The sequence below is a fragment of the Scomber scombrus genome, chromosome 5, assembly GCF_963691925.1.
Source record: "Scomber scombrus chromosome 5, fScoSco1.1, whole genome shotgun sequence".
Lineage (NCBI taxonomy): Eukaryota > Metazoa > Chordata > Actinopteri > Scombriformes > Scombridae > Scomber > Scomber scombrus.
In genome coordinates, this window is record NC_084974.1 from 10796811 (window position 1) to 10824246 (window position 27436).

Here is a 27436-nt window from a genome sequence, read left to right on the forward strand (position 1 = left end):
CCTCATGTGGACTGAAAATAGTGCAGGTGATGTCACTTTTCTTGCAAGGAAATGCTAGAAATACTTTAAATACTTTTATTAATTTGCAAAAAATTCATAATAAATTAGACCAAATTCTCTAACAGACCACAAATACTTAGTTTTAAGCGTGTAGTCTTCTGTGTCAAACTACATATTCGCATATTAGGTTGTTTCTTAAAAACTCTAAAATGAGCACATTCCCAATATACCACAGAAGTTACACAACCCTTTTATAGAAATGTCCTAATGAACTGCTGCCGTTAGGAAATTATTGAAAAGAACCCCTAATATGGTATTAAATAGTACAAAACTACCCACTGGAAACATAGAATTTTCTGTCTGTTAAAGAATTGCTAAAGATTAGAGAAACAATTGTCTTTAAAATTAACTCTTAAATACCTGCAAATTAGAAATCAGAAAATCTCCAGGGAAATTAAAGTAAAATTGAGGGACCTGTAAAATAAGGCTTTATCAAATATTTGCCTGTAGATGCTTAAATTGCACAGGGGGGAAAAAGTCCTAAAATGATACTGAGAGAGCTACTCATAAGTAAAGCTGAATGTGTTAAACATTACATATAGACTAAGTGACTGCTACCTGTGGGATCTATTCCTATGTGGATCTCCCACACAGTGTATCCTCTACTTATCTACCAAAAGGGATTGATTTATTAAAGGAGAGGATTGACTCCATTTCCTCGCAGACTGGAGAGCATGCAAGAGAGAAAATCCTGATTCTGAAACGCACCACATACACAAATAGCGCAATAAAAAAGCAAATGTTTTGTAACTCACACAAATTCAGCACTAACCAGTTGAACCCATGCTCCACGTGGTGCCTGAGATGAAACCTGGAAATAAGGCGGCTCTCCGAAGTGATGAGCTAATCAAAGAGCCAATAGCATACCTTAAAAAAATGATGAGGTCGCATACTGGGGGCAAGGTAACTGATTGCTCATGAGAAGAGAGTATAAGTGTCAGACTGGGTGCAAGGGGTGTGATGCTGTGGCAAGTGTGTGTGCGTGTGTATACATTTGCTCTTGTGTCTGTGATGACAGTGAAACCTCTTAGAATTAAAGTGACAGCTGCGAAGGATCAGAAGGTCACAGAGTAGGAAATTAAATCCCAGGGCTAGAAAGCAGGGACGGGCAGAATTGGCGAGAGCTTGAAAAATAGAGGGTGTGACACAGACGGCCCCAATTTATGTCTAAGAAACTGCTTCATAGTTATTCTGCTACCTACCAACCATACTGCATATGTAGTATAAATTGTTTAAAAAGTCTTAATTGAAATACATTTTTAAAATACATTTAAAGACTTTGCCCACAAATTACAATGTAAAGGTTTTTATTCAATATTTAGAATTTATGAATGAAGAAGGAATGAGATTTTGGACTTGAGGGCTGTTCAATGCAAAGAAATGGTGACAAGAAACTATTTGTAGCACAATTATGCATGTAAAAATCACAACAAATACATTCATGCAGGCTATTGTATTTATTTAAGTAAAATGTTCTCTCATTGAAACTTCTATAGAGGAAATTTACATGAAAACTTTAAGACGCAACAATGTTTGCACCATATCCACCAAACGTGTCTACTGTACAGTGTGTGTTTGTGCTTCTCCACTCAGAAAAGTGAGCAGCTTTCTGTCAGCCGTCAGCCGTCAGTCTTAGTGCAGTCATATGGTTTCCACCACTGCGCGAACTGCAGGACTTTTTTCCTCTGATCGTCAAAGTTCTCTCTGATCGGCTTTCTCCAACGTCGTGGCTCCAGGTCCATCATGCCTCCTACCACTTCCTGTGAGGATTGATCATATTGTAGCAGAAAATAAAGCGTCCTCTCAAAATCTATGTTTACATGAAGCAACATTAGCATAACTAGTAGCTGAAACAAAGTTATAAACAATTAAAGTAGGGCTAGGTTGGTAAAGTAGTTTTTTCGGCATACACATCATTAAAGCGTCTTTTGTCATAGTGACCTCTATGGGCTATAAAAAAAAGATACATAATGATGCATGAAGTGTAGGAACATTAGTGCACACACTGACCTTGCCAAAGTAATGGGGGAACTTCTGTTCATTTTCAATGACATGAGCAAACCCTCCCTGGAGTCCAAAGTCTACAGCAAAGTAAGGCAGAGCTCGAGGAACCTAAAAGAAAACGCACAAACAATTAATACCAAGAGAAAAGCATTTCACGAAAAGAAGGACAAAAAAATAAAAGGATATGAAGAGAGGGATGGAGGGAAAATACAGAAAGGAAGGTAAGAAGAATAACAAATATAGCAAGGAATGAAGGAAGGAAAGGAGATAAAACTTATTTAAGATACAAAGATAAACATACAGCTTGGCGGATGTCTTTCGAAGAGAGGTCGACAACTTTCTTGTTCATGGCCCATTCCTCATCGCATTCCATGATAGCTTTCTGGAGACACACAGAAACAGCTGTATCACCACACTTAAGAGGACATACTTGATGTTTATACATTCAACTCAAGCTTATCCCTTATCTGAATGAAAAGCAACACACAAACCTTGAAGTATATAGGTGCCATATCACCTAGTTCTCGGGGCAGTGGGATACACTCTAGGACCATGTGTTGTCTTCTGCGTGGGTTCATGTGTGTTTCCATGAACACGCAGTCCAGCTCCTGGGACTCAAACATGCGCACCAAGGTACGTCGGAACAGCTGAAGAAAACAAAGGGACAAAGAAGTGAACTCAGTGAAATTAGTGTTTGCAGTCAACACTGAAAATAAATAAATGAATATAAATGAAAGCAGTATTTGTATCACTGCTGCAAAACAACAGTCACGCTAAGGAAGCCGCTAACCTGCATTTCTGACCAGACATCCTCGTCCAATCCGGTGGCAGAACAGTGATGCTGGAGAGGACAGATGAGACAGTGGCCCTCGGCCATCGACACACCCGCAGGTAGGCTGAGGTATACCTGGACATTAAACCACAAACGCACAAACACACATTCCAGAGAAAAGGATAAAGATGAGACGAGTCCTATAATCTAGAGCAGGATGGTCAAGGAAGGAAGGAAGGAAGGAAGGAAGGGAGGAAGGAGGGACAGATGGAAGGAAGGAAGGTAGGAAGGAAAAGAAGGAGAAGGAAGAGAAGACAAGATGGAAAGATGGAACGAAGGAAAAGAGGAAGGAAGGGAGGGATGAAGGAAGGAAGGAAGGAAGGAAGGAAAGAAGGAAGGAAGGGATAAAGGAAGGAAGGAAGGAAGGAAGGAAGGAAGGAAGGAAGGAAGGAAGAAGGAAGGAAGGAAGGAAGGAACGACGGAAGGAAGGAAGGAAGGAAGGAAGGAAGGAAGGAAGGAAGGAAGGAAGGAAGGAAGGAAGGAAGGAAGGAAGGAAGGAAAAGAAGACAGGAAGGAAAGTGGGCCGGGTTGTACCCCTCAGCAGGTCAGTTCCGGCCCAGGGGCCGCATGTTTGACCCCCCTGATCTAGAGGTACTATAGTAGTTGTAGTAGCTACAACGAATCAATTCAATTGAATATAACAGCAAAAAATAAAATGAAACACATTAAAAAGATTGAAGATGAGAAGGTGAGTGATGTGCATTTATGCTTGATAAATCACTTAAACAATAAATCACTTATCAAAATTGTTGATTGGCTCATTCAGTCATTTCAGCACAAACTCCGAAACTACCTGCTTTCATGATCCTTTACCTTGCTCCCTATTGCCACTATGAGGTGCTTCTGGAGCTCCTGGCTGCTGAAACAGTGATGGCATTTCTCCATGGAGGCAGCCAGCTTCCTACTCTCCCCAATGGCCCTGCTCCTCATCCTCTCCTCCTCCCTCCCCTCGCCCTCCCGCTGCGCCGCACTCGACACAAACATGTCATCCAGCGTGTAATTGTCGCCGTCCGTCTTCCCCATCATCTGGAGAGGCAGTCGGAGTGGGGGTGGTGGATAGGAGATGATGGAGATGGAGCAGGACACAGAGACGCAGGGGAAGAGAAGAAGAGAGAGACGGTGAGCAGTGTTCAACAGTAGTTTGATCATTCAAATCTGGTTTATTTTGTTGCAGCGAAGCCTAAATATTCAAACTGTGCTTCAGTATATTCTCTGTGCAGTGTATTTGGTATATTCTAGATCTGTGTTATTTATGTGGAGACCAGATTTTCGAGTTTTTATTTCATTTCAGGCTTAAAACTAAGTGCATACTTCTTAAAACAGGGAAGAAAATAATGGTGATCCTTTAAGAACCACTGCTGTAGAGATACTGACCGTCCTTGGAAACAGGCTGGTAGCTTCACTACTTGGTGTATGTAGGTGCTGACGCAAGATTACCGTCTGTGCTGTTTCCATGCCATGTTCTGTGTGTGTGTGTGTGTGTGTGATATGTGCCTGGACTGCCCTATATGTAAGTTGGACGCCGAGTATCGACTCCAGTGTTTTTACGTCTGAGTCTTGTCGCCGTGGTAACTGGGCAACAGGTTGGAATCTGTGTGCGTGTGAGAGAGCGAGAGGCGAACATGGCTGAAGTGAGTGTGTGTGTGTGTGTGTGTGTGTGTGAGTGTGTGTGTGTGTGTGTGACTCAGTGTGTAGGAGTGAGTGTGTGAGTGAGAGTGAAAACTGGATTAGTTTAGTGACATTGTGGGAGGGAGTGTGTGTGTGCACCCATAGGAGTGAGTGTGTGCAATGGACGGCATATAAGTGTGCAACAGCACATGCGAATTAAGCGTAATATTAAAAATTAGAGCTGCAACTAGGGGTGTGCGATATGACGATATTAAATCGATTGCGATTAGCACGTGTCGACGATCTGACAAAGCAGAGAGATCATAGAATCCATAGACATATATACGTAGACGCCTCATTCAGCGCTGAGTCGTACGTCGACGTCGCATCCATATTGGAGGAGGCAAGCTGGAGAGATCGGAGGAGATGCCTCTCATGTGCTGCTTGGAGATGTACGAGCCGTGTTACAATCCACACCAGATCCCACTTGATTACATTTCACAGGTAAGACTGAACAATTACTTTTGATTTTATTTGGCTATTATAATATTATTTTGAGAACAGAAATTGCTGACGTTGTGGATAGTACTATGTATTCCCGCGGTAAAACCAGCCAAACAACTAAGAAGTCAATCTTATTTAACTAAATTGCCACGAACTAACTACTGTGATTGCTGATAGTTGCTTAGCTAACTTCTCATAGTGTGTAGGTTTCCCAAAGACAAAGAGCAGAGAAAGCAGTGGGAAGTAGCTCTCAGAAGGGAAGAGTTTTCTACTAGCCCGTCGTCAATGCTCTGCAGAGATAATTTCAGACCAACAGGTCAGACAGTCAGTCTCAGATGGAGCTATTCCTTCTGGCGTCTGTTTCCCAGCTCATCTCTAAAGGGTAGGTGTATCACTAGACTGTAAGGATTAGATAAGTCAATGCCACACTATGCTGAAAATGTTCTTTTCCTTTCTGAATGTGAAGGAATCAATGATGTATTTTAAAATACACTACCAGTCTAAACTTTTAGAACACCCCAATTTTTCCAGTTTTTTATTAAAATTCAAGCAGTTCAAGTCCAATGAATAGCTTGAAATGGAACAAAGGAAAGTGGTAGTTCACCACTTAGGTTACCACGCCAGAGGTTTCAAAAAAAGATAAGATTACCCAAAACTGAAAATTATACAAAAACACTTAAAAATGTAGGTCTTTCCTACAGAGAAATTGCAAAGAAAGTCAAGGTGTCAGTGAGTACAGTTTCCTTCAACAAGCACTCAGAAAATGGGGGAAACTCTGAAAGGAAGAGGTCTGGCAGACCCAAAGCCACAACAGAGTCAGAAGACAAGTTTCTGAGAGTCAACAGCTTGCGTGATAGGCGGCTCACAGGACAACAGCTTCAAGCACAGCTTAATAGTGGTCGTAGTAAGCAAGTCTCGAAGACCTCGAGTTGCAGGTTTGACCGGTCGAGTTGCAGCAAGAAAGCCATTGCTAAGACGTCAGAATAAGAAGAAGAGGCTTGCCTGGGCCATGAAACACCACCAATGGACTACTGAAGACTGGAAGAAGGTGTTATGGACTGATGAATCAAAATTTTAAATATTCTGTACGCTGTCGAGTAGACTAAAGGATGGTTCCTCAGTGTGTAACATTAACTGTCAAATATGGAGGAGGAAGCATGATGGTCTGGGGCTGTTTTTCTGGATCCAGGATCGGCTACCACAGCATTCTGCAGCGCCATGCAGTACCCTCTGGTATGCACGTAGTTGGTCAGAGGTTCATCCTACAGCAAGATAATGACCCAAAACTGAGTCCAAGCTATGCCAGAACTACCTTAGGAAAAAAGACCAAGATGGCAAGCTTGAAAACATTTTTTCAATAAAAAACTGGAAAAATTGGGGTGTTCTAAAACTTTTGACCGCTAGTGTAGCTTTACTTTAGCCTGTGGCTACCAGGACATCTCAGACCTCAAAGAAGACTCAAGAGACCCTGTCAGTGGACTGTTCACACCTCATCCAAGAGACTGAACCCCTGCCTGTGCCCAATGTTGTGAGTACTAAGTACTAGCTATACCTCAAACAGCTGTGAGCATCATGATCCTGGTTATATTAAAAACTCTTGTCACCCTAACCCCCTTCCAACACCTCCCATTCTCTGTCACTCTTTCAGACAGACTCACGTACACGCATGTGCATATAGTGAAACATGTTAGTATTGAATGTGCATCTTCACACACACACACACACACACACACACACACACACACACACACACACACACACACACACACACACACACACACACACACACACACACACACACACACACACACGACTTGTAATATTTTCATCCTTGTTTCTACTAGGATCAATGCAATGGATAGAGAAAGGAGGGCAAAGAACACTGTGTGGTCTTCTGGAGGATCTCAGGGTGAAGAAACTGATATATAGATATTATTTATTATATCATTATCATTACTATGTAGTGTACTAAGTGTGTCTCTGGTACTATGGTTATTATTAATTAATATTGTTAATTAATGAAAAGACAAATTAACTGGCTTCCGGTGGTGACGATGTAGGAGAAAGCCGCTCGAAAGAGGTCTCCCGATTGAACTGTTAATATATCCCTGTAAACACCACAATTTAGTCGGGAAAGTTGCGAATTGCAGTTTAAACTTAAACCCAGTTGTGAAATGACTAAAACTAAAGTGAGTACTTCTAACTGTCCAGTCACTCGTGGCGTCTCCGCGGCGGCTACTGTAACTAGCAAACTTGCTAAAATGGCGTACGCAAGCCTGGATACCAGCGACGCACCTGGTCTCGTCAAAGCCTCGCCGGACATTTTATCAACGGACCAGCTGGTTTCTGAACTGGAGAAACAACGAGCCTCGCTACTGAAGGACATGTCAACCTTAATCCAGGAGTCTGTTAAACCATTACAGTCCTCGGTGGACGCACTTCGTGAGACGGTGAATCACTTTAATGGCCGCCTCGTTGCTGCAGAGACCCTGGCCAGGGACAACTTCGAGCGCATAACAAGCACGGAAAAAAAGGTGAAGATGCTGGAAGCTCAAAACAAGTCTCTTCAAGACCGCCTCGACGATCTGGAAAACAGGTCCCGTAGAGTCAACCTCCGGATAATTAACATCCCTGAGGGCAGTGAAAAGGGACGGGACCCGACCGAGTTCATATCTGATCTGCTGATGGAAAACCTCGGCCCCGGCATCTTCACCAGACCCCCGGAGCTCGAGAGAGCACATCGCTCCCTGGCCCCTAAACCTGGACCGGGAGGCAGACCCAGGCCTTTTGTGATATGCTTTCATCGTTTTCAGGAGAGGGAGAAAGTGCTTCGTTGGACCAGGCAACATGAGCTTAAGCACCGCGAAACAACGCTCCGGGTGTACCCAGACGTCAGCGCCATTACTGCAAAGAAACGAGCCGCTTTCAACAAAATCAAGCAAGCTCTCTACCAGAAAGGAGTTAAGTTCAGGCTTCTCTTCCCTGCTCGTCTGCAAGTTTCATACGAGGATGAAACGTTCACTTTTGAAACTCCGGAGGACGCACACGCATTCTACAACGAGCGAGTGATGGATAAAGAGTGAGACGCAGTAAGTGTTCCCCGCTGTCACCCACACTTGGGGTTTTCTTCCCCGCTTGTTTAAATGAGGCTGTCTACTCCTGCCACTGTTTGCTGCCCTGTGGACTGACTGTTTTGCGGACATCTTCAACGAGAGACATGGTAACCATGGAAACGGGTAGACACGTGAACTGTTTACTTTACGTTGGGGACTCCTCTCTTTTTTTCTTTTTTCTTTTTTTCCCCAACTGTGTAGTGTGGGTAACACTATCATGTGGTGGCATCACTATCTTTTTTTGTCCTAATTTTGATGGTAAACATTTTAAGTTAAGGCTCAGTGAGCCCTTTGTTTGACTGATATGCCTCAGATACACTCGTGTTTATCATATGTGAAACATTGCTTTATTAGACACTTTATTTTATTATTTATATATTTTCCTCTATCCTCTCTACCCCTTTTTGTTTCTTTTTCTGTTTTGTGGCAGAACTTAAGTAGGATGTTTTTTTTTGTGTGTTTTTTTTTTTTGTTTTTTTATTGAGGAAGATATTGAGAAATCTCACAAGTGGCCTGTTCACCTTTGGTAGGCTAAATGTCATGACTAATGTTGACTTTCTATAATCTCAAGTCGTTCTTTAAAACGTGGTGTATGTTTTATATATTGTTCATTTGGATGACCTCTTGAACGAGAGAAGGTTATGGAAGCAGAAAGTGTTATCCTGTTGGGATCGAAGATGTGGATGCGTTTGGTTTGTATACGGGAAAGGGTGGGGGGAGGGAGGTGGGAGGGAGGTATTCTTGTATATGTGTTTTTGGCCTGTGTTTTTGTTTTGTTTTCCCCCCTTTTTCTTTGGCTCAGGAGTTGCATCGGCCGGTGGAGAGCTCCTTGTTTCTTTATGATATGACAACTCTGGGTAAGAATCTTCGCTTTATCTCTTGGAACCTGAAGGGCGCCAACCAGCTCATTAAACGTCACAAGGTAATGACTCATTTAAAGCAACTCAGGGGTGATATTTTCTTTTTACAAGAAACTCACCTCTGCTCCTCAGAGGTTAACCGTATTAAGCGACCTTGGATAGGGCATTTATTTCATTCTAAATTCCCAGTAAGGGCGAGGGGCGCGGCAATCCTCATACATAAAAACATTCCGTTTGAGTTGTCAAACTCCATTGAAGACCCTAATGGTCGATTTGTAATTATTTCTGGTAGTCTATGTGGAATCCCTGTGGTAATGGCCTGTGTTTATGCACCTACATGGGATGATGATAAATTTATTACAAGCTTTTTTTCCTCCCTTCCTAAAGTTGATGACCATTATTTAATAATTGGTGGCGACTTCAATTTGATTCAAAACCCCTCCCTAGACAGATCCTCCTCTAATCCTCAGGTGTTGTCCAAGTCAGCTAAAGTCCTTGACACATATAGGACCAGTTTAGGTTTATTTGACCCGTGGAGAGCTAAATCCCATTCAGACAAAGCTTTTTCCTTTTTTTCATATGTCCATCATTCATATTCGCGGATAGATTTTTTCTCTCCTGGATAATTATTTTTTACCAGAGGTCCAGTCATGTGAGTACCATAGCATTGTTATCTCGGACCATGCCCCTGTATCTGTGGATATTAACTTTCCTAGTCGGGTCCCCCCCCCCCCAGACAGTGGAGACTTAACTCTTCTTTGCTAGCTCAAGCTTCCTTTAAAGACTTCCTTCATACGCAGATCTCCTTGTTCTTTGATACTAATGATTCTCCAGAGATCTCTAGATGCACTTTGTGGGAAACCTTTAAGGTGTTTATGCGTGGGCAAATTATTTCATATGTTTCATCCCTAAAGAAGGCAGAAAGGGTGGAGTTAGAGACACTCACCAAAGAGATATTTAAAATTGACAATTTGTATGCTACAACTCCAACCCCTGCTCTTTATAAAGAACGCCTTCAGCTTCAGTCTAAATTTGATTTATTGTCCACTAGCAAAACACAGAAGCAGTTATTCCTCGCTAAACAACGTTTCTTTGAGACTGGAGACAAAGCAGGAAGATTATTAGCGCATCAGGCACGTGCAGCCACACTGTCCAGACTGATCCCCAAGATCAAACCCACGTCAGGTGAAGTTACCTCAGATCCTATCAAGATTAATAAGATATTTTGTTCTTTCTATTCTAACCTTTACTCTTCACAATGCCCTTCAGATGTTTGGGATGGAGACAACCCTCTGGATAGGATTGTTTTTCCTAAAATAAATGAGGATTTGTGTAGGGAGTTGGGAAATCCAATTTCGGCCAGGGAAGTACAGGAGGCGATTATGTCACTCCAGAATGGTAAAACCCCAGGCCCTGACGGGTTCACTGTTGAGTTTTTTAAACTATTTTCTGCTACCATTGCTCCAGCCCTCCAGAAAATGTATAATGAATCCTTTGCTGGGGGTCGCTTACCTTCCACCCTGTCGGAGGCCTCTATTTCTCTGTTGCTTAAGTGTGATAAAGATCCTCTTTTGTGCGGTAGTTACAGGCCCATTTCTCTCTTAAATGTTGACCTAAAGATCCTGTCAAAAATCCTAGCCCAACGCCTACAACAAGTCCTATCAAATATAATATCTACTGACCAAACAGGTTTCATGCTTGGAAGGCACTCATTTCATAACACAAGGAGGCTCTTAAATATCATTAGTGCTCCCAGTTCGACTATCCCGGAAGTGATTATATCACTAGATGCAGAAAAGGCCTTCGACAGGGTGGAGTGGAGCTTCCTTTTTTTTGTTTTGCAGAAATTTGGCTTCCCCCCAGAATTTATATCTTGGATCAAATTGCTTTATGCCAACCCAGTCGCCTCTGTCCACACAAATGGACTCCAGTCCGCCCCATTTCCACTCTATCGTGGAACCAGACAGGGCTGCCCTCCTTCCCCCCTCCTATTTGCCATGGCTATTGAGCCTCTAGCCATCTGGCTACGTCAGGAGGGTGGGTTTGAGGGCATCACCAGAGCTGGTACAGTCCATAAATTATCTTTGTATGCCGATGACCTCCTTTTGTACATGTCTAATCCAGCTGCCTCTCTCCCTGTGGTTCTAAATATCTTAGACAGATTTGGGTTGTATTCAGGTTATAAGCTTAACCTCCACAAGAGTGAACTTCTCCCCATCAATCATCTGGCCAGAAATATACCCCCCGATTTTTTCCCTTTCAAATATGCTACTGATGGATTTAAATACTTGGGGGTGCATGTTACTAATTCAATCAATCAACTTTTCTCCAAAAATTTTGCTCCTCTCCTTGAGAGGTGTAAACAAGACTTTGACAGATGGTCTGGTCTCCCTCTATCCTTAGTAGGTCGTGCTAGTTTAGTTAAAATGGTTGTTTTACCCAAATTTTTATACCTATTTTCACATATCCCTGTCCTTATTAAAAAGTCCTTTTTTAGATCGCTTGATCAATTAATAAGCTCCTTCCTCTGGGGCAATAAAACCCCACGCATTAGAAGATCAGTCCTGCAGCTCCCAAAGGCTCTAGGTGGCTTAGCGTTGCCCAATTTCTTACACTATTACTGGTCCTGTAATGTTAATAAACTTTTATACTGGATTAACAACACAGCAGATGAAGAGCGCACTGCTTGGGTAGATATGGAACTAGCATCCTCTAAACTTTCCCTTCATTCCCTGGCTTGCTCCCAACTCCCCTTGACTGCCTCCAATTTTACCTCAAACCCAGTAGTAAGTAACTCCTTTAGAATCTGGATTCAATTTAGGAAAAGCCTAGGCCTCCATAGAGCCTCAGACCTCTCCCCCATTGTAAACAATCACCTATTTCTGCCCTCCTGCACCGACTTGGCTTTTAGGACTTGGTTTGACAAAGGGATAACTAAATTTAGGGACCTTTACAACCAAGGGACCTTTATGTCCTTTTCTGAGCTCTCAACAAAATTTGACCTGCCTAAATCCCACCTTTTTCCTTTTTTCCAGGCAAGGCATTTTATTCAGAACCAGGGCCAAATTTCCTAGTCGTCCCCCTGAAACTTTGGTTGACTCATTACTGGCTCTTGATCCTAAACAAAAGCGGCTAATTTCTAATATTTACGGTCTCATTAATTCTGCTATTGACACCCCGGCTTCCGGTCCCAAAGAGTCATGGGAGCAAGAGCTTGGGACCAATTTGCCCGATGATTATTGGCAACAAGTTTTACGGTTGGTTCACTCCTCTTCAATCTGTGCAAGACACGGCCTCCTACAGTGTAAAGTTGTGCACAAAGCTCATTACACCGATTTGAGGCTATCTCGGATTTATCCCAATGTAACTGATTCATGTAATAGGTGCAAACAATCTCCAGCTGACCATTCCCATATGTTTTGGTTCTGTCCCAAGCTTGTCACTTTTTGGTCTGAAATCTTTAATACTCTTAGCACAGCATATAACACTACTATATCTCCTGATCCTCTCTTGGGCCTATTTGGTTCCCCCCTGCAGCCTCTTGCCTCTAAAGTTTTCCGTACTGTACTTCCCTTTGCCACCCTGTTGGCTAGATGACTCATACTTCTTAATTGGAAACACCCTCAACCTCCATCTCATAGTAGGTGGGTGAAAGAAGTGCTACTGTCCATTAAACTTGAAAAGCTTAGATTTTCCCTCAATGGTTCCTTAGGTCATTTTGAAAAGACTTGGAAACCTCTCTTAAATCATATTGAATCTTTGATATCTCTGCCTGATTGTGACGACTGAGCCCCCCCTATTTATTTATTTTAATTTCATTTATTTTATTCTATTATTGTTGGAGTTTTTGTTTTGTTTTTTGTTTTTTCTTCTTGTTTTTAACATTTTAATTTCATTTACTTGCCTACCTTATCATTTTCCTTATTCATGTATTTGTTGTATGTACTCTGTACTGTTTACATGTTATTGGACTCATAGAACTGTTCACCTTTGAGTGGGTCGGGATTGTGGGAGGGGTAAAAAATGGGGAAAAATGTTGGAATGGAAGTCCTCTATGTCACGTTGTACTGATGTGTTGCTACCTGTGGAATTGCTTCCAATAAAGAAAGTTATCAAAAAAAATATTGTTAATTAATATTAATATTATTGTTATTATTACACTATATTGCCAACTTTAACCTTTGGTACTCTTATCCGTACTTATCATTAAATTATAATACTATTAGCATTTTTGTTAATTACACTATTAATTATCATTATTACTGCTGCTGTTGTGACTGTTATTAGTATTATCACCATTGTTGTCTGTATAGATATACAGTATGTAATGTATTATGGTGATGATGACTATAGTAATAAGTTCTGCATTTTATTTATTTATTAATTATATGTTTTTGTTGTTGTTTTTTTAATGGTGTTTTTGTTGTTCTGTCCGCATCTTCTTCGATGTGCTTCTCTCTCCTCTCCTTTCTCTCTGTCCTCTCTACCCCAACCAGTCGAGGCAGGTGGCCACTCACTTAGAGCGCAGACCTGTCTGAGGTTTCTACCTGTTAAAGGGGAGATTTTCCTGCCACTGTCGCTAAGTGCTGCTCATGTGGGAATGTTGAGTCTCTTTCATTTAACCCTTGTGCCTCACTAAGGACATTTCTGGCTTTCATTTTGTATTTTCTTGATAATTTGGGCTGTGTTCATGCCTATGGCATCAAATTCTCCAAGGATATTCTTTTTAATATATTTTTGATTTCAATCAATCACCCAGGGCTTAAAATTTATAACACAATTTAGCTGTATTTATCTCTATGGGAGATCATTAATTAATTGAAAGTAGAAAATAATATTAATTTATAATATTTTTATGGTTGTCTAGACCTGCTCTATGTGTAAAGTGCCTTGAGATGACTTGTTGTGATTTGGCGCTATATAAATAAAGATTGATTGACTGATTGATCTTTCAGACCTTCTGTTTTGCCCACTGTCTGCTCATCAGTCTATTTTTGCATTTGTACTTCTTGTCTCTGTTTTTGTCAACATGCTGTGCCACTTGGACTTAACTCTCTCTTTCTGTTATACCTTTTTTTAGCCATGAAATGTTATTGTATACAATAAAACAAGGGTCTATCATTTTTTCTGTCATGGAGTACATCATTTCACTACTAAAAGAAAATAAAGCAGTCAATTGAAGTGTCTTATTTTGATTTGCAGACTTTGTTCTTTTTTTTTGTTTAGTTTTTTTTACATTATTAGTAGTTAAATTGATATAAATCACTGAATATAAAAACGAATTAAAATCAGTTACATGTAAATGTTAGTGTTTTATATATAGAAAACGCACAGGTGTCACATCTACATGTCAGGATCTGGTTATTATAAACACACATTCAATATTTAACTTCCATGTATCATCACAGTAACAACGTTACATACTCTGGTAGCTGCAACACTGGAAAAAAATATTAACATTTACATTTATAATCATCAGATAACGTTATATACGTTGTTTTTGCTACCTATCTGTTTCCCAAATATATTAGTGTATGTGTGAATGGGTGAATGAGAGGCATTAACTTAAAGCAGTTTGTAGAAAAGCGCTTTATAAAGTTTACTCCATTAACTCCAATATGGCGGACACGCTGACGTATCGCAGCAACGGGCCAACCCGCTCAGTGAGGCGTCTATGTATATATGTCTATGGTAGAATCTTTTTTTTTTTTTGATAAATGAAGACCTCCAGTCCCTGACTCTTTAATATAGTCTCCTGTCCATATTGCCGCTTGAACCAGTATTACGTATAAAGTGCAGAAGAGCTGCTACAGACATTGCAGTTTGATAATTTTTGTTCTATATCGTTGCACTTTAAGAGATAACCACAGTTACTTAAGTTTGCATTTTATTTGGCAAAATTGCACAAACTATTTAATTTAAAATCTGTTCAGAAAGGTTCTTTGGCCTAAATTGTCCGTTTTCTTTTTTCTTTTAGGGCTATGTTTTACATAGGGAAATGGTTTGGTTGCACTGTTCAGAAACTTGCAAATTAGTCTCAAAAATCAACGTAAAAAAGAATCGTGATAAAATCATGATCATGATTTTATTATAAAAAAATCGTGATATGATATTTTTGCCATATCGACGACCCCTAGCTGCAACTAAGCATTATTTTCACTATTGATTATTCTGACACTATTGATTAATAAAGTTGTGTTTTGTCCGATCAACAGTCCAAAATCAAAAGATATTCATTTTACTATCATGTATGACACAAAAGCCTCAATTTGTCACATTTGAGAAGTTGCAACCAAATGTTTGGCATTGTCCCTTAAAATATGACTTAGTCTATTACTAACAATTAGTCATTTAATAATTAATGGACTAATCACTGTAGCTCTACACAAAAACAACACGTTCTTGATGTGATTTAAATTATAGATTGTGAATTCAGCTTGTAGCAGGAGAGTTGAAAGGATTATCAGTGTGTTTGACACATTACTCATGTTTTATTAAAGAAATCCACCACATTAAATCTCCAGACAGTGCACGTCTGCTAACTAAATGGACAGAGCTGTCAATTAATCTGAATCTGACCAATGAATCAAATGGTCAAAAACACGGTGTAATGCTCTACTGTCTGATAGTAAACAGCCCTGAAACATTTGATACCTGTCATGTCTCCTCAATCACAAAGCTGCACCTCTCTGTTTCTGGATACACATTCATTATTGATAAATATCAGCAGAATAAAAGCAAAGAGTGACAATGAAGTGTGTTAGGGTTGTGTTATGGATGGTTGTGTGTGTAATCCGCTCCTAATTTCTGTAATCTAAGATCCTAATTTACTGTGATGCTTTCTCCTGTAGTTTCTGCTTTGTATGGTCAAATTGTCCATACAGCCATACTATACATACAGTCATTGTGCACATGAGAAAACACCATCACCACCAAGCTGGCTACAATTGTCAGGGACATACTATAGAAGAGAAATAATGATGGTTGCTGGTGGAAGAAATTGAAGCAGAGTTGAATGGAAAAAACTAAGACACAATATCAGAGTGAAAGCATTGGAGGAGAACTGATGGAGAATAAAAACGGCAAAATCATTAAGGATAAAAAAAGAAGAGGCGAGCACTCGATTCGATTCAATTCCAGTGAACCCAGTTGTACGTCATACCCAATGCAAAAATGCCTTAAAAAAAAGGTTGAAAAGGAAGCAGATGAAGGGAAGGAAGGATGGAAGATGGCAGACTACAAAGCTTAAAGCAATGTCCAGAGAAAGGACCTTGTTTCGGATACTGAGGTGGGGGTGAGAGGGAGGGAGTTTGGACACTGAAGACTAAAAAATAGGTTGAAGGAGAACGCGTCAACAGAGACATGGCAAAAGGATGGATTGAAAAAAGAAAGGAGAAGGGACAAGTAAAGGGAAAAGATGAATTTGAGCCTTTTTAAAAATCTAATGTTTCATATCTTTCATATATTACAAAACCCAATACATTTCAAAAGCTGAACAAATCTGTCCAATAACTGATCATTAATCAATTCCCATTTTTCCTCTCAACTTTTTTCCCCCATGATTTAGGACACCAGGTGTGTTGGCGTGAGATTGAATCTCTCACTCTTCTTAATAATTTGGTGAAGACGCCACACTCAAGACAAAATGAGGGAAGAAAAATGATTCAAACAGGAAAAGAAGCAGTTGGACAAAATGATAAAAGGATTTATACAGATAATTACAAAAAAGAATGACAAGAGATTGCAAGAACCATCCAGCGAGTGAAGGACAGCGTGATGCAGAGACAGGAGGAAGACGCTGGGACAAAATACAGTTTTCTCTCTCGCTTGCAGATCATAAATCTATAGCTGTGATTAGAAGAAGTGGTATTTATAGAAGCCCTGCCATGGTAACTGTGGATGTATTTTTAGTGTCACTCTTTGTAGGTGTAGAACGTGTGTATTTTTATACGTATGCATGTGTAATGAATATATGAGTGTGTGTGTGTGAGTGAAAGTGAGCGAGTGAGGGCAGAAAAAGTCAGAGAGAGGAAAAAACATGGACAGAGCTAAAGCATTTGTCTTTTTTTTTTAATCACCATGGCAACTCCTCCATCTCTCCATCCCTTGTCACACACACACACACACACACACACACACACACACACACACACACACACACACACACACAAATGTCAGTAGGATTTTCTCACTAGTAGTTTACACTGCTTGTTGTCATGTTCTTACCTACACAGAGAGAGAGAGAGAGAAAGAGAGGAAGTAAACAAGCAAAAGAAGGAGAAGAAGAAGGAGCAAGAAAAATGTGTCTCCGTTCTGAGAAAAGGTGCAGCCTGTAACTGCTGATAGACTGACAAACGCACCACAACCTGGCAGTACCCATCTGCTCCTGTACGTCTATTTCAAGCACACAGTGGAAGATGTAGAGAGAGAGCAAGAGAGACAAGGAGAGACGAGTGGATGGAAGAGTGGTAGTAGGAGAAATGGAGAATAACACTGCCCAAACCCAAACATGGAAGAACAAATGTCCCTATCTATATTTATATGTATGTATACAAGCTATGCTATGCTCTAAGCAGCCATGATCAGAGCCTGAGATGTGACCATACAAGGGGAACAGCACAGTAAATGATGATGCTTTGATAAAGTGTGTTGGAGGTTTGAGGTGAACAAACTGCAGTAACGGCTGTAATTGTTTCCTCTGTTGCAATATTTAAAAACTGCCAAAAAGTTACTTCTGAGAAATGTGTATATGCAGACCAGATTGTTTCTCCAGATAAAGGTCAAGTTAGACAATTGGTCATGATCTTAATATGATTCAGTGCATCTTAAGTCAATTGTTGACAATCAGTCGAGCAATCTCACTGAAAAGTAATCTTTGCACATCTCTACACAGAAATGTGTGCAGAAGAATATGTGATGAGTACGAACATAAGAATAAAAATAAGATCCTGCATACTGTCAAGGAAACATTAATGTTCACAGTGTGCTGAAGCTTTTAGAATCAATTAAGAAAAACTTTTTAATTTACGCTGCAGTGTTGCCTTGAGCAATCAATTTGAAACAGGTTGAAACCCAGTGGTACAATATGTTGAGGACAGATTAAAATCACTCCACACATAATTTTAAAGAAATTGGTATCCACTGCAGTGGATAGGAGACCTTTACATATTATGATGTTGTTCCATCTAAACTAGTTAACACAAACCTTTACTTCCCTCTACTACATTTTCCCCTTCGTTTAAGTCAAACATTATTTAAAAATGTATAAAAGAAAAAGTACATCATATAGATCAGGACTGAAAAATAACTCAAAATTGGGTTTTTTCTCTCAATATAATAGCGATAATAATATTAATCTGAATATGTTGCCTGGCTATAACTGTATCCATATTAAGTATGACGACTTCAGCCAGAGTGCAGGACAACATGATCCACCTTACTTGAGTTTGCCACCTTTAGAGTCATTACTTTGAACCAAATGAACCTGCCGTGTCCACACCTAATCAAATATCTCTTTTTGATCATATGTTGAAGAAGCTGCCTCTCTGACTAACTACTAACCATTAGTTGGTGGCCTTAAATCTGTCAAATAAAGCACAACAGAGGAGAGAATGGACTAATGGTAGAGAAGAAAGGGAAAAGCAGTGTCTTAATCACAGAGTAAAAAAATAACCTACAACTCTATAAGAATAGGGAAGCACTTCAGACCATAACAGTGGTTGTCAAGTGAGCTATGGAGCAACCTCAGGGGTGCTTTGAGGCCAAACCGACAAAATAACGTATTGAGAAAAAAAACGAAACAGTCAAATTTAATGCAATCTGGCTCCTTTGCTTATGTTTGATTAGCGATTGGTGTTATGTGCACATGTTGCAGCTTTGTGATAACAGCAGCTCTTAAGCTGCCAGAGTTGTCTTTGTGTTGCCATGCCAGGAAATATCTGAGTCTATGGTCACAAACTGGTCACACGGTTCATATTTGTAATAATTATCAACATTCAAGATTGTGACCCATGTTGCTAAGTTGTATTCAGCGATGCCCGGCGATTTCAAAGTTGTGGTAAAGCTAACATTTTCTTACCTTGGCAGCCATTCGAGAGTAGAGGGCGTTCTGATCCTGTGCAGAACTCATTTTCTCCCTCCTGACCATCTCCTTCAGACCCACGTTGTCATCGTCCTGGAAGTAGCGCACACGCTCCCCGTCAACATGGGTCTCGATCTGGAGCGGGGGAAAAAGGAGAGGACGGAATAAACAAGGTGATGAACAGTTAATCTGCTGCTGCATGTAAAAATCTATTCACATCACATCCTGAGAAAGTGAGAGACAAACGGACACAGAAGAGGAAAAAGAAGACAAGTTTATAAAAGGATATGTAAAAAATATGAGCACTGTCAGAAATGGACAGAAAGAGTGTGAGACAGGCCATAAAGAAGACTGGGCCACTTTGTGATAACCAGGTAGAGAGAGAGAGAGAGAGAGATTGGACTGGAGAGCTTTGTTTACATTAAACACAGAGTCATAGGGTTGACCCTGCTGTCACTACACACACTGATGAATACCAAACAACAAGGAACAAATAGCAGGACCCAAACATGTCATTTACTCCCCCTTTTCTCCTAACAACACTGTCTAGCTGCAGCACTGTGTAGGATCCTTTCTTTGTCCTGAGTGGTGGCTTCCTGACACTGTTTATTTTTTACCAAGTACATAAACGTCAGTCCTTGCTGTTCTGTAATTTCTCTACTCTCTTTCCACACCTCATCCCCGTCTATTTACCGGTTTCTTCTTCCGTCGTCCCCCGTGAGGCTCTTGAGGTCCAGACGATGGCTTGACTGGCCAGGCCTGACCTGATTGGTCTGTTCTGAACAGCAGGACCTCTTGGTCTTCACTGGACTGACCCAGGACCTGAAAAACCAAAACACAGCCACGTCATTTTCAGTCATATTTGTTTTATGCAGCTGACTGACTACATTCCCAATGTTTGAACTTTTTGTAAATATTTTATTACATTCATTTCACATTTTGGTATCTAAATTTGACTCAGAAGAAGACTTTCAGATCAGCAGAAACATCTTAATAAAAATGTAAATTGTCCAAAGAATTCTCTAAAAACAAAAGCCAGGTCAGAAATGCAACATTTCCTGATATCATTAACAACCTGGAGACCGTGCTAGTAGTAAAACATAGCATATTCTCCTCAGTCAGAGCCAATTTAGCACTCAAAGCAAGGCTTGTGTTTTTCAAAGATCAAAAAGAAAGATTTCAGCTGTTCTTGATTTATGCAGAAAACATAAACAGACACTTTATCCCATCATTTTATGTAGCACTCACACAGTCAGATTCACTGAATTCGAAAGGTGAAACAACCTATGTAACAAGAGCCCATGTCTGATTAGACAGTCTATAAAAGACTGAAGTTTTACCTGAATGCAGAACAAGACAAGAAACTAAAAACATGTTGTAATTGGGAGACAGTAAAATGAATTCTCAAAAAAAAAAAGTACAAAGAGAATATTTCTTCTTGTCACAGTTTAGCCTTGCAAGCCCCTACATGCAGTGAAAAACACTAAATATGATAGACAGGCAAGTGGCAATACAAGTCAAAAGCATTGAATAGTTAAGACGAGCCAAAAATCTTCCATGACAAGACAGACTGGAGGATCTGTGAGCGGGCTGAAGTGCCTCTCAGCTGGTAAGTGCACTAAAATCTAAGAGTTATGACATTTTCTGAGAAAATCTTACACAGGGTGGCACCCTTATCTTTTCATTTGGATGGGGCGACCTCACTGAGGAGGAATCTGGCCTTACTTGTAGATGATAGGCAAATAATCACAGTCTACTCATGTCATTAATAGGCCTCCATTTATGTGTGTGTGTAGCCAGAAAAGGCATAAAGCAGGCCTAAGGTGTCAGGGCACAGACAGGATGGCACATATAATCTCTGTCTCCTTCTCGATCTGTCGTTTTCTTCCTCTGTTGCTCTATTTTAACAACACACACACACACACACACACACACACACACACACACACAAACGCAGGGGCACCCTCTGAATGACCCTGGTGGGGGGAGAGTCGTCATCACACTAAAAGACATTTCTTTCTCAGTAGTGTCTGCTGAAATGCTGAACAGGAGCTCTTTCCGTACAGACGGTGAGACGAGCAGAGCCGGAGCAGCAAAGAGACTTCAAACAAAGAAAATTCCTTTTAAAAGCAATCAGACGTAATAGCAGAGAGTTTAGTTACATGTGAAGACAAGTTTAGAGAAGATGCAGCTTTGAGTGTTTGGTTTAGCATATACTGTAGATTACGGGGAAAGGAAGAAGAAGCTGCAAGATGATGAATCTGACAGAGGAAGATTCAGTGTGTGTCAAGTTCAGGACTTTGTGCAAGTTTCTGTATCTATGTAGTCCTTTATGTGCATGGGTTTATATCTGTCTGTGAATTGAGTGTGTGTGCATTTGCATCCCATTTAGAGTGGTGTGTCTGTATTTGAGAGTGAAGTGCGTGTCAGTCTGTGTGTGTTGGATGTATAGTAAAACATCACTGGGGGAAACAGCTCTCAGGGAAAAGCATGTATGTAGATAGGGAAAAAAACTGATGAAAAACAGCAGAAATACAAATGGAGTGGAGAAAATGCATTTCCGCTGCACCAACAACATGAAAGAAAGTAACACTCCATTATATACATGATATAAACAAAAGTGCTCTTATAGTAAATACATGTGCATCCTAAAATAAAAAATTCAGTTTGGATTTGAGAGGATATGTTCGCTCCAAAGATTTGTGCTTTTGTCTGTAGTGGCGCTTCACAATCACCACAGTTTCAGAACATATGAGACAAACTGGTTTTGAACTGCCGGTGGAAGTATTTGCTCTGTTTTACATGAGTTACTACAGTCATGGGCCTGATTACTAAAGGTTTGCGTGTATAAAAAATGTGCAAGCTGATCTACTAAGGCGGTGCACAGAGGTTTGCGTCTTTCAATTGTGCAAGATAGTACGCGCTGTCCATTTAGTACGTTTGCCATAATGAGGGAAAATTTTAACCCGTGTGCAAAATACAGGGAGGAGAAAATGCAAATATGTTATTTAGAACACGCATTGTGATTTAACAAACACGAAGGTAATTTTGCTGATGGTAACTGCGCAAAGATGACTTCTGTCACTGTAGAGAGGAGGACACAATGACAGAATACACACAGACGGATTTTTCCACCCGTGTTAATATTTTTGGAGTGGAATATTTTCGGTTTTACTAACAACACTGACTTTGGTCACAAATTTTCACCCATGTATCAGTTTTTCTGGTAATATTTGTTTTTGTTATTACTTAATATATTTGCTGACTCTCCATTCAGACCTGCAAAACCCCCATTTAAATACTGCTGTCTCCACCCTGTTGCACCTGTTTTCATTTACGTTCTCAGTAGATCACCCGCAAAACGCACGCAAACTTAACGCGCAATCTATTGCACCGTGCACGCAATTTAGTACCCTTTATTTAGGATGTTAGTAAATCAGGGCCATAGCATATTGGGTTCTGAGCACTTCCAAAATGCGGGTGACCTACGCTCAACCATGTACCTGAACACCTCCTGTATAGTCACTCTCTGCTGCTGTGGATCTGATAAACGTGCTGCTAATGCTATGCTTTCTGTCTAGACACGGGGTCACAGTGTCCGTTCTTGATTAAAAGCTTCGTTTTTCACTGTCTGCTTTTCTCTTTTTTTTCTCTGACTCGTGTCACACCTCGTCTCTGGTCTCTCCCTGACACACAGGGGCCCTGAAGCTCTGGCCTGCCCCTGCACAGAGGGGAGCAGCTCGCCGATGGCTGGTGTAGTCAAAGTTTATTAGTATTAAACATATTGTGGGTCCAAATTGCACCAAAGTCGACACTGTACTTCACTTTTTTCCCCAGCAACGCTGAATGCCAAGTGTGGAGTTGATTGGATGAACAGTTCAAGAAAAAAAAACAGGACAAACATACATATAGAGATTCCTTCCTTTAGTAGATTCATTCTAAGTATTGTTTTTAGTCCTTTCAGGGGGAAGAAACACCTCACTAAAAATAATGCAGTATAATACAACTACCTTGCAATAAATACCACTTGCATGAAGGTTATAATGTTCAATTTTTGAGACAGTTTTAGGAGAAATGCTGATTCAACTTTTCTGGTCATTATTTAGAGGCTATTAAATTGTTTGGTTATACTGAGAAGTCATGAACAACACACAATTACAATGTAAGGCTTGTGTGTGTATATATATATATGTATGTGTGTATATGTGAAGTATCTACAGACCTGCTTTAATTTATCCATTTCATGGAGCTTCATTCGGGCGGAGTGGCTCTCTTTGGCTTTGTGAGCTGCCTCCAGCTGGGATTTCAGTTTCTCAATCAGCGCCTGAAACATACACAGACAAACATATATTTATACATTGGAAACACAAAACTGCTTTAAGTCGACATAGGACTGCAAATAAAGATGATTTTCACAGTCAACATCCCAAAGATTTTCAGTTTACTATCACGAGGACAAAAGACACCAAGAAGCTAGAACCATTTTTTTTCCTTTAAAAACTACTCACCAAAATATTCTTTTGATCACCTTATGGATTATTACACTTATGATACACTTATGCAGCTGTATATCTATGTAGATATAAGCCCTTGAGTATCAATGAGTCAACACTGGTTTTCTACAGGTTCTTTTTGTAACACACAAGAATAACAAAGACAAAAGAGTCAACGGAAATATACAAATAATTAGGAAAAGAAAAGAAAATTTTAAAAAACAAACACAAGAACTCTTTGGGCAGATTTTTGTTTCCATTTAAAAATGACATAAAAGCTAAAGACAGATACAGTATAACAGCAACAGCAACTTATACTAAATTATAAAGAACTGAGGGACACGCATACAGTATAGGTCTATCTATAGTATATTGCATCGATTCACGGACGCCAAGTATGAATCTTTTATTATAGAAATTGCAAATTAATAATTTTTTTCCCCCTTCGGGAACATTATGAAATGGTGACAAAAAGTAATTAATTGCAATATATCACAGCATATCGCAATATATTTAAAATCGCAATAATATTGTATCGTGACACAAGTATCGTTATAATATCGTTATCTTGGAGCCTCTGGTGATTCCCACCACTAATACAGTACAAACACATAAACTGCTGTGACAGATATGGTTTCCGTCATCTACTGAGCATTACTTGCTTTATATACAGAGCATGACTGTTAAAGGCACTTCACTCTCTCTCTCTCGTTTCTCACTCTCACACACACACACACACACACACACACACACACACACACACACACACACACACACACACACACACACACACACACACACACACACACACACACACAGAGGTTTGGGAATATCAGCTTGATTGGTTTGTCGTGTAGGGAGATACTGGATGTCAGGTTGATAACACTTAGTAGTATAGCTGTGTGTGTGTGTGTGTGTGTGTGTGTGTGTGTGTGTGTGTGTGTGTGTGTGTGTGTGTGTGTGTGTGTGTGTGTGTGTGTGTGTGTGTGTGTGTGTGTGTGTGTGTTGTAACAGACAGCCTTTTAACACTCTCTATAAGAGATCCCAGTAGGACTCTTAGCACTGACATGTGAAGACAGGCATAGGGAGGAGTGGAGCGCACAGATCAATAAAAGCTATAAATGAACGGATCCTCTGACATGCTTTTCAATCAAACACTAAGGAAAAAGTTGACGCTAATGTGTTGAGAAAAAGAAAAACCTGCTGAACCATAAAGCCATAAAGTCATAAAGTTTAATGAGAGTCCTAATGAATAAACTAAATAAAACCAAGTTATAAAGGTGAAATTATATTTAAAACTGGAATACATTTGGAGTTATATTATATATATATAGTATATACCTATACATACCACTGTGGATAAGAGACTAATTAACACTTGTGGAATTTGATACAGACATTTATGACACCCATGTGGTGAGCCCTTGACTCTGTAGCCCTTGATTACTAAATATAATGATATACTTTTATTTGGACAGTAACATACAGTATTTGGACAGTTACAGTATAGATGATTTTGTTCTTCATGCTCTGTGCATGTTTTAAATATAATAATGGACCACCAAGTCTCAGCTGCAATTTGAACCCAAAGCTATACTTTATTTTTCCACAGTTCTTTCTATGTTGACGTAAACCTAATCACATTATAATATAATATAAGGACTTTAAAGATTTCATCACACATTGAATGAAGCTCAGAGCCTTCAGAATAATTACTATCTAAACTGTACATTGGGAGCAAAACAGTAACATGATGACGGCCGACTCACCGTGTTACCCATGATCTCTGCCTTCACCAGCTTGGCGCCCAGTTTGTTCATCTCCTCGTCCGACAGCAGTGGGATCTCTTCTTCTCCCTCCTCTTCTTCTTCCTCACTCTCACTCCTATGTACACATGAAGGAGGAGAATATGAGGGCACAGCAAATAAAAATGTATCACTATTTTCCAATTCATGGCTTTGATATGAAGACATTTGAAACAACCAACCAAAATGTTTCACTCTAAGCAATCTGTTGTCCTCTTGTTCGGTGCTTCTTTATATCTTTTCCCACAGATTTCACCTGTAACTCACCCACCGAATTTAATGACTGAACTATTCCACCCTAATAATAGTCCTAAATCTTCTAATGGCAAAATTATTAATGAAGTTTTGAATTTAACCAATCAGTTGTTTTCTTCTAAGCTCTCGCAGTGTTTATCTGTTATGATTCATTTGAGTCTCTTAGCCCCCCCCGGAGATCATTACAGCCTTGCCTGGGAGGATGTGAACTGCAGTCTGGGAAGCATCATTCTCGGCTATTACACCTCTCACAGCCTCATTTCATTCGACTGCGACACTGCAGACTCATTTCATGCTGCAGGGGTTCTGGGCGCTGGTTTACCCAAACAACTTAGCCTAATGAGGCACAACACAGAACAACTAAGAAGGCTTTACAAGGCATCCGATACCCTGACATCTGGCCGACAACATCGCTACACATTGGAGCGGAGTGGAAGTAAGAACACATATAAGCTTGTGAACCATCTGACTGCCAAGAGCTGCTCCCTTTTTTGGAGGAAGAAAAGCACCACCAATATAATTAGAAGAAAGAGCGCAAGTAAAAAGGCTTGTGTAGGCAAGGGGAAATGAGCTATGCTACAGCAATTTTAGTATCTGTAATACTCTGATTGATAACTAATGCTTTGTAACGACTGAAAAACATTTATCCATTGACTGACGTATGACAAAAAATAAACAGCACTGTGATGGAGACAATAGGGGATACAGGCAACAACAACCTTTAAAGTTCTATGTTTACACTAAACTTAGTACTTTTAGATGTGACGCTATATGATATATAGGCTCCAAAGTTCAGATAGGGAGAGACAGGGAGTTTTCCTGGGAATATCAAGACTAATGTTCAGTAAAAGATAAGGACTTCAAGAGTTCTTGCAGGCCCCTTGAAACTTATAAAGTACATTTGTGAAGACACAGTGACGTTTCATAGAAGGAATTACTGTGAAAAAAGTCTCTGGTAAGGTTACATTAGCATGACATAACAAACACAGATACTTAGTTTCCTGTGTGCAGTTTGTTTTTGTTGTGTGTGTGATGATTATTTGTTACCTTATCTGTTTTTTATGTTAGGTTTACATTGAAAATAATGCAAGAACTCTAATAACAGATGTATCTAAAATCTGTAAATATATTCTTATATGTATAGATTTACAGATGCTGGCGACTCAGTGAATGAGTTCTTGAGTTCATGAGTTCTGAATCCCAAAGGAAAGAGGGAGAACAAATGTTTTAAGGACAAGACTTTGGAGAGATTCCACTGCTTCAAGCTTTAGTCTTCTTGAAATAGAAAACAGCAAAATATTGGTTTCAATGGTTTTTAAAAGGCAGTTACTGAGAGGTTTAGGGAACATGCTTATGTGCCCATGATTGAAAAAGCTGAATTTTTCTACTGCTTTCATGAATATACCAGCATCCCAAGTAGACAACCATGACATTGAGTAATTTGGTTAATCCGCCCAAAACACAAACACAATTGAAATATATTAAAACCTTGATGCCGTCAAAGCAGCTTTGTCACAGTGCAGACTCTCTGGAGCAGCAGGTACAGTTTTCACAGCATCCTTCTCTTTCTCCTGCTGTGGTTTTTCCAGAACGTCAGATTCACGGGCAGGGTTAATGCTCTTCTTCCAGGCCGGGACGCCGGTGTTACGTGGACCTGAGTCTTCATCGTCAGAGCTGGGTTTCAGGAATCCTGCACGTGGCCGAACTGGAGGAGGAGGACGCTCTGGAGCTGCATGGGCAAAGGAATTAAAAAGCATGTTGAGAATTCAAAATTTGACACAGAAATTGAGTAGAAATGTGACTTGCACTAAAAAGAAATCA

At 40.1% G+C, this 27436-nt stretch overlaps 1 protein-coding gene across 1 annotated transcript in view; it reads right to left on the minus strand.

Annotated features, from left to right (window-relative positions):
* Positions 1–1414: 1414 nt before the first annotated feature.
* Positions 1415–27436, minus strand: part of cwf19l2 (CWF19 like cell cycle control factor 2) — a 33928-nt gene continuing 7906 nt past the window's right edge. The window contains exons 9-19 of the mRNA XM_062418485.1: positions 27104–27344; positions 25325–25439; positions 23285–23386; positions 19756–19884; positions 19060–19197; positions 3710–3922; positions 2855–2971; positions 2556–2711; positions 2366–2446; positions 2071–2172; positions 1415–1820 (exon numbers count right to left, since the gene is read on the minus strand). Coding sequence (XP_062274469.1) covers positions 1680–1820; positions 2071–2172; positions 2366–2446; positions 2556–2711; positions 2855–2971; positions 3710–3922; positions 19060–19197; positions 19756–19884; positions 23285–23386; positions 25325–25439; positions 27104–27344 — 1535 coding nt within the window. The 3' untranslated portion in view covers positions 1415–1679. The remainder of the gene's footprint in view (positions 1821–2070; positions 2173–2365; positions 2447–2555; positions 2712–2854; positions 2972–3709; positions 3923–19059; positions 19198–19755; positions 19885–23284; positions 23387–25324; positions 25440–27103; positions 27345–27436) is intronic.